Source organism: Pimephales promelas, chromosome 17, assembly GCF_988280905.1.
Source record: "Pimephales promelas chromosome 17, fPimPro1.hap1.1, whole genome shotgun sequence".
In the NCBI taxonomy this organism is placed as follows: Eukaryota; Metazoa; Chordata; class Actinopteri; order Cypriniformes; family Leuciscidae; genus Pimephales; species Pimephales promelas.
In genome coordinates, this window is record NC_142785.1 from 19,897,941 (window position 1) to 19,911,784 (window position 13,844).

Here is a 13,844-nt window from a genome sequence, read left to right on the forward strand (position 1 = left end):
ATGATATATTTGGTTTATTCCCTGTAATAACGAAAGAACTTGCGGAAGTTTGGGTTCCTTTCGTTCACCAAAAATGCTTACCGCTCTAGGACAGAAAATCCCTCGAGACCTCATTTTTATTGTCTTAACATTTTGAGAGCGGAATCACTTGATTGAACAACCTAATTCTTTCCCAAACATGGTTAGAGGTCTACAATTAATTCTATTCCAGTTCGCTTAAGAACCTCTATAAACCAATATACAAACAAATTAATTATATCAACGCCATGTGCGATGCTTAATCGGGAGACCTAGCGTGCTGAGGAAACGCTGCTCGCGTGAGTTCCCTCGCGAGCATCGATGTGAATCGGTTACCCTCTCATTTTCCCAAATTACACGACTTACACGTCGCATTGAATGTCATTGACTGTGTCTTTCGGGTTTATCCAGGGTAGTGTTTGGAGGTGAAGTGACTAAACTTGGAGGCACATAGCGCTCCTTACGCCCTGTATAATTGGCGCGTTCCTTTTATTTGGGTGTATTTTTACCTATTTAATGAACAAACTCTCCCGGACATCAGCAGGGTGACTCACTCACCTCGTGAATGCAATTGAAGACAGTGCTGCCCGACAACTAACAGCCACTGTAATGATGTCCTTTCTCTTACAGTCTATCGGAGCTTACCACATGTGGGTGCCCACAGGTTTACTCCAACAGTGGCATCTCCGGGGTAACCACATGCCCTTGGGCAGGTAGTCACATCCCAGCTAGGATTTTTTTGTTCTAAAAATGTTCTGAGAACATTACCATGCAGTGTTCTAATAATGTTTTCAGCGGGTAGTTTTCTTTTGGTTCCTAAAATGTTCTCTTAAAAGTTCTAATAACATTCTCTAAAAACATTCTAAATATGTTAAATGCTAACATTGTTAGAACATTATTTCCTGACGTTCTTATAACATTTTCAGCGGGTAGTTTTCTTTTTGTTCCCAGAATGTTCTCTTAAAAGTTCTAATAACATTGTCTAAAAACATTTTAAATATGTTTATTGCTAACATTGTTAGAACATTATTCCCTAATGTTTTTATAACATTTTCAGCGGGTAGTTTTTTTTTGGTTCCTAAAATGTTCTCTTAAAAGTTCTAATAACATTGTCTAAAAACATTTTAAATATGTTTATTGCTAACATTGTTAGAACATTACTCCCTAATGTTTTTATAACACTTTCAGCGGGTAGTTTTCTTTTTGTTCCCAGAATGTTCTCTTAAAAGTTCTAATAACATTCTCTAAAAACATTCTAAATATGTTAAATGCTAACATTGTTAGAAAATTATTCCCTGACGTTCTTATATCATTTTCAGCGGGTAGTTTTCTTTTTGTTCCCAGAATGTTCTCTTAAAAGATGGCATAACATTCGCTAAGAACACTCTGAAAATGTTTTGTGATGACCTTCTATAAAGGTTTAATCATAACATTTTTAAAACATTATCCCCTAACTTTCTTATAAAGTTTTTAGCGGAAGTTTATTTTTGTTCCCAAAATGTTCTCTTAAAACCCCTCAAAAATGATTAGCTATAACATTGTTAAAGCATAACATTTTATTAATCTCAAAACTAAAACATCAAAATCTAACAGGTTTAAATGGCATCCACATAAATTATTAGAAGTTCTGCGTACAGTAAATGCCCAACATTACATGAAGAACTCAGTAAAGTCACTCATGCGTCTTGACTGCGGTGTTTGCTCAGAGCACTCATCATCAGTCTTTGCTTGTTTTGGTTCTTGCAGAAAAATAATCCAGGAATCTGTATTAATAATAGTGTTCTACTATTCTCTCTTCTAGTTGTCCAGCTGCTCCCCCAGTTAGCATTGAGCTCTGTTCTCTGTGTGCACAGTAGAGTTTTTCCTCATAGCCTAAAAAAGAAGATCATGCAAAAGTGTAAACATAAAGAATACACATACATTAAGATCACAAGCAATATTGACATTGAAAACTTTCAAAATTAGCCAGCCTAATTAGCAGTCAGAAATTATGTAAAGACTAATTTATTGAAAGTATAAATATGATAAATTATGAGTATCTTTTTTGTTTCTGTAATTTAAAACATACTTAATCCATGTATCCAATATCTTAATACAATAAAGTTTTAAAAATGGATATTTTTCTTACACAAATGCTTCGCTTTAAAAGGGCTTTATAGAGTCCCCCGCCAGAGTCATGTGGTGGATTACTTTTATCATGGATGGATGCGCCTTGATAGACGGCCATTCACTGCCATTCTAAAAGTCAGAAGAGTCAGGACATTTTTTTAAATATAACTCAGATAGTATTCATCTGAAAGAAGAATGTTATATAAACCTGAAGCCTTGAGAAACGCTCTTTCCAATTCATTAACGTTAACCTCTAACGTTATATGAATTACTGAATTATTATTAACTTTTACTTTCAAAAGACATTAAGATCACTTTTAAGTAAAAATACAGTATTCGTATGCATAGAACACATACCGGCATCTTGGCTACCTTGGTTGTAAATGGAGACTTTATTGTGTCATCGGTAAGTTAATCATCTTGAAACAGTCCGTTTGGAGTCTGCATTAAAACAAATCTAGCTGTTATTCAAAAGTAGCATACACTCAGATTTAATGCGACTGTCATACAATTCTAAGAAAGTAGAAAGTTAGGTCTAATACTGAAAGACATCAAGGATAAGAGAAAGCTATGTAAACTGAAAAAATACACACAAAAACTTACAGTTGTGAAAGAGTTCCGTTGACCAGGAGTTCTGTTGTTTTGGGCCAATGTGTCGCCAATTTAGACAACGGACATTCTGCGCCGATTTCTTCAACAGAAACGTTGCTTTATTTGCGCTGTTTGTCGAGTTCAAATGTTCTTACGTCATGGGAACATCGCGCTGTGATTGGTGGTTTTAAACGTCGATCTACAGCGACCTCCAATCAACTTCTCATCTCTTGTAAACGCATTTGTCGCAACAGTTCATTTCAGAGTAGCCTAATATATCCTCAAAACACTTTACCGTATGCTGTTTTGACAATGTTCCTCTTTCATTATGGAAAATTATGCCATTATTCTATAGGTTAAAATAATTCTACAATCTGTTACCTAAACAGCTTCCTTAAAATATCCTTACAATTTTATGAGCTTTTGTTAACATATATTATGAGATTTTGTCATCTCAGGTAAATGTCCACAAAACATTTGATGAATGTTGCTTTGATAATGTTCCTCCTTTGTTATTGTGCCAATGATTTATAAAAGATAACAACATTTCGACAAAAAATCCTCAAAATGTATCATGCAAAATGTTTGTTAAAAAGTCAATTTAAAGGAATGTTTTATTAAAAACATTTTATCATCTCAGGACTAAATAATATCCTCAAAACATTTTGCGAACGTTAATTTGATTATGTTCTTCCTCTGTTATTATGGTAGGCCTACATTTAATATTTTATGAAAGATCATTCTATAAACTTTTACCTCATCAACATCCTCAAAATGTTACATTTAAAACATTCTAGTTTTGTTAACACGTCACATTACAAGAATGTTTTATAAAAACATTCCATCATCTCAGGCCTCAATGATATCCTCAAAACATTTTTCGAACGTTGATTTGATAATGTTCCTCCTCTGTTATTATGGAACATTGTTTCAGTGTTTTATTGAGAACGTTAAAATATCTGTTATCTCAACAACATTCCCAAAACATCCTTAACATGTTACAGTGTTAATGTTTAAACACGTCACATTACAAACATTTTATCAAAAAACATTCCATCATATCAGGCCTCAATGATATCCTCATAACATTTTGCGAACGTTGATTTGATAATGTTCCTCCTCCGTTTTTATGGGACATTGTACCAATGTTTTATTGAGAACATTGTAATGTCTGTCATCTCAACAACATTCCGAAAACATCCTCAACATGTTACAGTGAAAATGTTCTAGTTTTGTTAACACGTCACATTACAAGAACATTTTATAAAAACATTCCATCATCTCAGGACTAAATAATATCCTCAGAACATTTTACGAACGTTGATTTGATAATGTTATTCCTATGTTTTTATGGGACATTGTTTCAATGTTTTATAAAAGATCATTCTACAAACCTTTACCTCATCAACATCCTTAAAATGTTAAATTTAAAACGTTCTAGTTTTGTTAAACACGTCACATTACAAGAACATTTTATAAAAAAACATTCCATCAACTCAGGCCTCAATGATATCCTCATAACATTTTGCGAAAGTTGATTTGATAATGTTATTCCTATGTTTTTATGGGACATTGTACCAATGTTTTATTGAGAACATTGTAATGTCTGTTATCTCAACAACATTCCGAAAACATCCTCAACATGTTACAGTGAAAATGTTCTAGTTTTGTTAACAAGTCACATTACAAGAACATTTTATAAAAAACATTCCATCATCTCAGGACTAAATAATATCCTCAAAACATTTTGCGAACGTTAATTTGATTATGTTCCTCCTCTGTTATTATGGGACATTGTTTCAATGTTTTATAAAAGATCATTCTTCAAACCTTTACCTCATCAACATCCTCAAAATGTTAAATTTAAAATGTTCTAGTTTTGTTAAACACGTCACATTACAAGAACGTTTTATAAAAAACATTCCATCATCTCAGGCCTCATCCTCATAACATTTGCGAACGTTGATTTGATAATGTTATTCCTATGTTTTTATGGGACATTGTACCAATGTTTTATTGAGAACATTGTAATATCTGTTATCTCAACAACATTCCGAAAACATCCTCAACATGTTACAGTAAAAATGTTCTAGTTTTGTTAACATGTCACATTACAAGAACATTTTATAAAAAACATTCCGTCATCTCAGGACTAAATAGTATCCTCAAAACATTTTGCGAACGTTAACCTGATAATGTTCCTCCTCTGTTATTATGGAACATTGTTTCAATGTTCTATAAGAGATCATTCTACAAACCTTTACCTCATTAACATCCTCAAAATGTTAAATTTAAAACGTTCTAGTTTTCTTAACATGTCGCATTACAAGAACATTTTATAAAAAACATTCAGTCATCTCAGGCCTCAATGATATCCTCATAACATTTTGCGAGCGTTGATTTGATAATGTTCCTCCTTTGTTTTTATGGGACATTGTACCAATGTTTTATTGATAACATTCTAATATCTGTTATCTCAACAACATTCCCAAAACATCCTCAACATGTTACAGTGACAATGTTCTAGTTTTGTTAACACGTCACATTACAAGAACATTTTATAAAAACATTCCATCATCTCAGGACTAAATAATATCCTCAAAACATTTTGCGAACGTTGATTTGATAATGTTCCTCCTCTGTTATTATGAGATATTGTGCTAATGTTTTATTGAGAACATTGTTTAATCTGTTATCTCAGCAACATTCCCAAAACATCCTCAAAATGTTACAGTGAAAATGTTATATCTTAGTTTACATTTAACCTTATAGGAACATTATTTGAAATGAGAAAACATCCTTAAAACATTCTTAAAACATTGCATTCAAATGTTTTATTTAAAACATTAACCAAACCTCTAGGGAATGTTAGCCAAAGTTCTAAGAACGTTCCCTGTTAGCTGGGATCACTTTGTGGTGTACTTCATTCTGTGGGATGCCCACTGCTTAAAGGTGTGGTCAGAGAGAGATAATATGCTCTGTGAAGCCTTGCTGAAAGTGTAATGACCCTTAAGTGCACTTCACCAGTAAACTGCCTTGGTGTTTTGGGTGTCTGCCAGACCAAGTGTCTTATTTAAGATCTTGGTTTATTTGTACCGTGTTGTTGCTAAACAGCTTAACACGTCTATGTACATTTTCAGTGGGTTATTGTAATGGAATTAAATGATTAATTTGATATAATGCACTTAATATACATTTTTACAATGTCCTTAGGCTATATAAAAAAATACCTGCATGTATTTATATCTGTAATCAAGTTCTGTAATTCCATCTGCAATTATACTGTTGTCCCTTCCCTTAGGGTACACGCAGGGCCGTCCCAAGTCAAGTGTGAGTTAGGGGGTTGAAGGGTAGAGGGTAGCTGGAAGTGGATTGGTTCCCCGTCAATCCATTCGCAATTTCCGGGGTTTGCTTTCGGTCCATTCGGCCCCCTTAAAGCACAGGGCCCTAGGAACGACCCTGCTTACCTTAACCCCCTCTTAAACCTAACCGTACAACCAAAGCTGTTCCTACTTTAAACCCTTCTCACCTCAAGAAAAGATAAGTTCATTGTACTAAACTATTTATTATTATTATTATTATTAATGTAGAAGTAAAGATATACGTAATATAAAGTGGGACTGAATCTTTAGTGTGAATTTACTTGTTTGGCTTGCAAAACAAAAATCTGACAGAAAACCTTTACTAAACCCATGAGCAAAGCAAGTGTTCTTCATTACTATTTTATTTCTTTTTCTATTGGAGCAACATACTTGTGTTTTATTTGCTGAGCTGCCGCAACAGCATCTGCATAAAACAATTAAGTGTTTATGAAGAGCTAACCCAAACTTGGTTTACAGGATAGACAGAAGTTTGATGACAAACTTGAAGAAATTCCACACCGCTGAAGCTTTCAGCGTGTGACCGTGTGGTAGTGCCATGCAAACAAGATGCATCCATGTTTCAAAATGGCAAATTCAACATGGCAAATTTGAGAGTAATAAAACTGGCTTAAAGTAAATGCAGGTAGGTTTTTTTTTTGTTTTTTTTTTTGCCGTAGTTTTAATTTCCTGACATTACCTTTTCATTAGAATCTCAAAATCCCTTTTCTGGTATCATTAATACAGTCTGTCCCTCATTTAAACCAACATTTTCACACCGGCCACAAGCCTTAAATAGGAGCTGAGCAGCCATTGAATGTTGCGCTGTTGGGGCCACTTAAAGAAAGCCACAGACAAGATTTGTTTAAATCATTGGGCCTTGTGGAAAATATAAACTGTTGAACAATTACACCCATTAGAGATTGTTAAAAGTGATTCAATCAGTGTTTTTCAAATGACCTTGGCACAAGTCACAGTATGTACACTCTCACCAGCTTTTCCACACATACTTGAGGCCATTACCTGAATGGCATTAGTGTCTTTCATGCTGGCAAACACAATGTCTTGAAGAATAATTGTGAGTTGAGCTGTTGGTTGATTTTCCCCCCACCTTTCCTTTCTTTCTCAAGCAGTGTTTTTCTTTTAAAGACGGTTTCCTAAAATACATCAATGCCTGTGAAGTATGCGTGTCGTGTTTTGTTTAGTAATCTACTGGGTCGCTTGGCTCTGTGTTTTGGCACGCTGTTATCTTTTCAGGTTGCACTGTTTTTAGAGGTAATACTGTTGCTTTTTTGAAGTGGCTGCTTATTCGTGTGGTTGGTGTATTGAGGTTGGACGCTTCGTGACCTCATATTAAGAAGCCATGTGTGCATGCTGACAAAGCAGAGTTTTTTCGATTTCAGGAGAACAAAGGAACTTTCGATATAATATTACATAGAGCGCATTTAGACATGGTGCCATTATGTGATTTACAGATAGCATTATGAGCAACTAGCGGCAGTACATCAAATATGTAAAAACCATAAAAGATCGTGGCACATAAGGATGATTGGCAGCAGTCTGACATATCTGGTCCGATCAGTTACCACCACCTTCTCCTGCTGTGTAAAAATCCAAAGCAAAAAGCTCCCATTACACTGTCTCGAACACACTATATGAGCAGAAAAAAATCTGATAATCATCAGCAGTTGGCCTGCTGCTGTACTCCCTCTGTCTGTCTTTTTCCGTCTCGGTCTCGACCTCCTCTCTCTTTCTCTCACCCATGTTGGGTGCTGAGAGCTTGATGAACACATCCTGATGAAAAGTCAAGGATAATATAATTCTTGGTCCAAAGCCACAAGCCTCCTAGGTCGGTTTAGAACCTAGAAAGGAGAAGGTCTGTGCTGCTCTAGATCTTATGCACGTCCTAGTGCTTAGTGTGTGTGTGTGAGGTAGGTATACAGTAGTATAGCTGGTTGCTATCATAATTTTTTCTATAATTATATAATATAAGAAACCCAGTAGAATACAATTCTACATTTAATGGGTTTATTTCAATAATTTTGTTATATAGAGTCCACAGCTCTACAGTATATATTGATGCATCATTTGTGTGTATTTATGCCCTTTATGAACGCTATCAAACGTAAAGTTAGGTCTTTTTTTTATGATTTTTACGAGTGCTAAATCCTACCCTCACCTCTGGGTTGAGCAATGCGATTCGAGAAAGATGAGAGTAACAAGTGCAACCGATTGGAGAGAGAAGCTGAGAGATAGTAAAGAAGTTGTTTAATCAATCATTTGTCATATTAAAACATTGAATTGTGCAATAAAAAATAAAAGATTTGAATTAGCAGACTGATGAAATGGCGTGTGTATGACGCGCCAATTCGTATTTCCATTTTTGGCACGCTATCAACACGCATGATCTCTTTTCAACGTGTTTATGAACACCGTTGACTTAACGTTACATTACTGTATAAATATATATTATATATATATATGTATATATATATATATATATATATATTGTTTACCCAACCCCGTCCCTAAACCTGCCCATCACTGGGGTTAATAGCATTTTTGAGACTTCCCCTACCATCCTAGGGAAAAAATATCGCTCCCCAGATGTAGATTTACATTTTACTTCATTTCGATCAGACATTTAACGGCGTGTACATACACGCGGAATCACTTGGACATGTAACGGCGTAGACATACACACATTCACGCGGATAGCTCAAAATGCGTATAGATAACACGCCACTTGACTTAAAAGTGGCGTGTATGTTTACGCAAAAGTCATGATGTCATGTTGGAATTAGAATTATTGTGTTTCAAAGAATTATTACATAGCGGCCTTCATTCTTTAGCATTCTTTAGTAGTATGGATCTATAATACAGGCTGTTTCAAGTTATTCTAAAGAAAACTGGTGCAAGACACTTGATTGGTTTGTGGTTTATTGATCCATTGAGGACCATATAGTACCCAGATTAATGCGAGAAACATGCACATTCAATCATTTAGCAAACGCTTTTATCCAAAGCGACTAACAAATGAGGAGAGCAATAAGAAATCGAACCCACAATGGGACAGCAATATGTTACCACAGGACCACAGGTTGAGATTGAGATTTATACATCATCTGAAAGCTGAATAAATAAGATTTCCATTGATTTGGTTTGTTAGGATAGGACAATATCTGGAATCTGAGGTTGCAAAAAAATTGAAACATTGAGGAAATCACCTTTAAAGTTTGGGATGGCACCACAAGGCACAGTGCACGCTTCTGTTGGAAACAAAGGTCTGAAGTAGTGAGTTTTGGTATAGGGGTGCAGCAGAGCCAGTGGTTGTTCTGTGGGCAAACATCAGTGCCTTGAATTTGATGAGAGCGGCAACTGGCAACCAGTGCACATTGATGAAGAGAGGTGTGGCATGTGCTCTCTTCGGCTTCTTAAAAACCACTCTTGCTGTAGCATTCTGGATCCGTTGCAGAGGTTTGACAGTGCATGCAGGAAGGCCTGCCAAGAGAGCAAAAATGCTGGAACAAGAGCCCGGACAAGGAGTTGTAGAAAGGGCCTGATCTTTCTAATGTTGTATAAGGCAAACCTGCAGGACTTCAAGCAAATGTGGTCTTTGAAATTTAACTGATCATTAATCACAACTAGCTGTTCTGGATGGAGTTATGGTTGACAAACCAAGCTGAATGGTTGTAATGAAGTTGTAATGAAGTGTTGGCTTGGCTGGGACCACAAGCACTTCTGTCTTTGGAAGGTTGAGTTGAAGGTGATGGTCCTTCATCCAGCAAGAATTGTCTGTCAGGGAGGCTGAGATGTGAGCAGCTGTTGTATCATCTGGCTGGAATGAGAGGTAGTGACAGGAAAAAGCATGTTTCTGAATGACAGATCCTAGTGATGACATGCAGATGAAGAAGAGAAGTGGTCCATGCACTAAGGCCTGAGGCAACCCAGTGGCTAGATGTTGTGACATGACAACCCAACGAACCTACATGACAGGTAAGACTTGAACCATTGAAGTACGGATCGGTTTCTGAGATTCTCTTTTGTCATGAGGGTTTACAGGAGGATCTGGTGGTAATAGCTACTGTATGTTTCCATCCGCACGTTTTTATCCAAATTTAGTCATATCGAAAGAAAAATACCTTATGGAAACAGTAAAATTCGATTGAATTTCATGAATATCGTTCGGTCTCGTCGGATTTTATCTTGATTGATATACAGCTTATGCAATAAAAGCTGATGGAAACGTTATTTGCCGAATAAATAATGAATTGTGAATGAGTTTTAGGTTCTTTTATGGTTGCAACACGCCACGAAACATAGAAGAGTTCATTTCCGGCCAGTATTTCCACTCTGTTTGCACACACACGGCGGGTGTCAAGAAAGACAGATGTAAGTGGACAAAGCAAAAAAAAAAAAAAAAAATGCTTCAACCAAGGGGTTTCCGTGTGGTATCTCTGAACCACAATCTCCCAAAACTGTTCGGAGCGCAGTCCGTCCCAACAGTCTGGCAAAAATGCAATCTAGCGAAAAGATTACACATTTTTTTTTACTATTATAAATTAATGCCGCTAAACAGATTAAACATTTTACATTTTGGTAAGATTTAATGAGATTTTAATCTTCTGATTATTGTTAAAGGGATACTCCACCCAAAAATGAAACTTCTGAAGTTGTTGCTAAACACAAAGGAAGATATTTTGAAGAACGACCATTGACTTCCATAGTAGAAAATAATACTATGTAAGTCAATGGTGCCAAAGTTCCAATCGATCTTCAAAATATCTTCCTTTGTGTTCAACAGAAGAAAGAAACTCATACAGGTTTGCAACAACTTGAGGGTGAGTAAATGATGACAGAATATTCATTTTTGGGTGGAGTATCCCTTTAATGTTGACCAAGTACACAAAAAATTAATACTTTACAGTTCTAATTCTTAAAGCTTTATCATAAAAACGCTTGAATAATGATGTTACTTAAAGGTTAAGTTGTTTTTCTTTTAATTATACAATTACAATACCACATATTCTTAAAAGTTTTCTGATAATTCTCATGCCCCTGGGTGATATCGTATTACAGGTGATTTTTCCTATTATAATAAATCTGTGTACTCCATAAAGTATGTTATAAGCATGGCCTGTCAGTACCAATGCAGTCTTTATTAAAGTCATTGAGCTGTTTATAGGGGACAGGTCTGAAAGCCGACCCAGACACTGTGGTATTTGTGCACTCATTTTTCTGTTTATTTATTGTTAGGCCAGCTAGTTATTTACACTTTATGGATGGGAATGTCAGAATTCATTTGAGCCAATTAAACCGTTTAAGAGAAAAAGAGACAGAGGGAGGGAACTGGAGCAATAAGGAGAGAGTGAGTGAGCAAACCAAAACCATCTAGTTATGCAAAGGCATTACAAGACATATTTAACCTTTGAGAGCGTATTACATTTAAAGGGTTTGTGACCACAAAAGACCAGAAACTTAACACTTTGTTGCAACAAACTGTGTGAACGAGTGCATGTATGTGTGTAAAACAAAACAAAACAACTAAATTCTCTAAAAAGCAAGCCAATTCTTTGGTTTGTGTACTAAGTGAACACGCACTTCAAGTTTATTTTCACAGCCGTGATGCTCGGCTTCCCATTTGGCTTTATATTAAAACACAGCCTTCTTGTCCTCTTGAAGAGAAAACAAAGCCACTTCTGATATTTGGAAGAAAATTTTACTAGTCATTAGTTTCTTTATGAAGAATTCTAACCCACTGCATAGGGAGCTGTGCGGGAACCTTCCACTTCAAACAGACGCGTTTCATTTTCACAAAAAATAGCACCATCCCAGCATGACCTTAAGTAAACACACTGAATTATGATATTATACAAATGAGACTGTATTCCAATGTAATTCAATCAAAATCTAATAAGGAAAAGGTTCCTGGTTGTTTTGATGAGGTCATATTTCTCGGTGAGGGCAGAGATGGAGGTTTAGGTGAAGCATGACCGCAACATTTCTCAGCGTATTTCCCTCCCTACTGATTTCCAAATATTAAGGGCTCAACTGGTAATTGTGTGTGTATGTGGTGACAAAACCTCTTATTAACTTTGATTAATTTCCTTGATCAAATAACAGATCCAAGTAAAGCGTTTTTAGGATACTTTGAGACCCATGTTTTTCCCCCTCTCGCTCAAAGGGATAAACTTCACATCTCAGGTAGCTATCACTATTTTTAAAAAACAACAGTATGGCTGGATAAGAAGTGAACTGGAGTTTGAACATGCTTAGGCAATGCGGTTAAGAGCGGTCTGCCCTTTTGAGCTGACTGGGCAGGAAGACAGACGCTAGAGTACTAATTCTCGTCCCAATGACTTAAACATGTCCTCTGTCCTCAACTCACCATCCCATAAATTCCTGTCCTTCAGTCAAACACGCAACATTTGTTTAATGACGTTAGTTAGGCATGTCCTACTAGTCATCAACCTCAGAGAGAGAAACAGAGAGACAGAGACGCATGAAGGAGCGAAGTAAAAAAAAAAGAAGGGTAGCGGTTGTAACATCTGCACTGCTTGGGTTTAAAAGGGCCCTATTTATTTTTTGTGATCAGAGTCGTATACTCAGAAGACAATGATTCTCATTTAGAGTCTCTTAGTTTATAGTCTGTTGAAGTAAACTGCACTTAGCCATACATGATAGACTCAACACAGGAGAATCAAGTATGACAAATGCGGAGCCACAGGAAATCAGTTGTAATCAAGCTCGATATTGATTCCAAAATTAAAATTTTCAGTTCCATTTGTCTCCTACTTTGTCTTTAAATGACATTTACTGTAGAAAGACCGCAAATGTGATTTTTTTGGTGGTTATCCCCACAAATGTGGCTCTGATTTCACTTTGACGTCATGTAACAGTTGTGGCCAATGACTTAAGGCGTCTTCTATTGTACTTGTAGATGTCTGCACGGGATGAATTTTTTAGTCCCGCTTTAACAAGATCCTGTCCTGCTGTGCTTCCTCATGCAAAAAATATGGGTAAGATGGCAATAAGGTCCCATTAGTTTGCATAATGAATTAACATCAACCAACAATGATACAGTATTTATTAAACTTTGAAGTTTGTTGTAAACCTCAGGTCTATTAATGTAACAGATGAAACTTTTAACATTTTTTTATATATAATTTGTAAATATTGAAATGAATATCAACTGAGATTAATAAATGCTTAAGAGATATTTTTCATTGCTGGTTGAATTTATGAATTTATGAATGAATTTACTGAATGAGTTTCTGGAGCATCTGGAATCAGGAAACTTTGTTCTGTCATGAATCCCTTGTGTTATATGTTTCATGTATATACCAAGCGGCAACCTCCCCGTCTCCCTCTTGAAGCCAATACGGAAGTGAATTAAACTGCAATTTATCGAGTGGCCGCTTGAGGCAGGCTGCAGAAGCGAGTCAAATCTGTATCTCCCCCATGTTAAAATGCCCAACTTTACAGCAGAAAAAAACATGTTTACAGCCTGGAGCAAAAAGTGGCTTTGGTCTATAGAGCTAATTTTTCCCTTCATGACAACTGTGAGGGGGGTGAATTTTTTTACAACTCATCTGTTTAAATTATATTTAAGCCTTAAAGTTCTGCATAATTAAGGGCGTGGCCACTTGAGTGACAGGTGGATTCATGCTGCCGCTTTCACTGCTAGTCGTTTGTCTGCTGTCTGTTAGCGTCACCCTCAGCTGTGTTTCTGCTTTTCCGGGATTATTTCATACAATTGAATGCATG

General features: G+C 36.1%; 1 protein-coding gene and 1 long non-coding RNA gene across 2 annotated transcripts in view; both read right to left on the reverse strand.

Annotated features, from left to right (window-relative positions):
• Positions 1-745: 745 nt before the first annotated feature.
• LOC120461864 (uncharacterized) lies at positions 746-3,434 on the reverse strand. Its single transcript, XR_005618261.2, has 4 exons — positions 2,731-3,434; positions 2,485-2,568; positions 2,147-2,256; positions 746-1,890 (listed from the first exon to the last, which is right to left on the reverse strand). It is a non-coding gene; the product is annotated as an uncharacterized LOC120461864 (long non-coding RNA).
• Positions 3,435-9,764: 6,330 nt separating this feature from the next.
• odad2 (outer dynein arm docking complex subunit 2) overlaps positions 9,765-13,844 on the reverse strand; it is a 67,686-nt gene continuing 63,606 nt past the window's right edge. Inside the window, exon 21 of the mRNA XM_089122097.1 lies at positions 9,765-9,915. Coding sequence (XP_088978223.1) covers positions 9,876-9,915 — 40 coding nt within the window. The 3' untranslated portion in view covers positions 9,765-9,875. The remainder of the gene's footprint in view (positions 9,916-13,844) is intronic.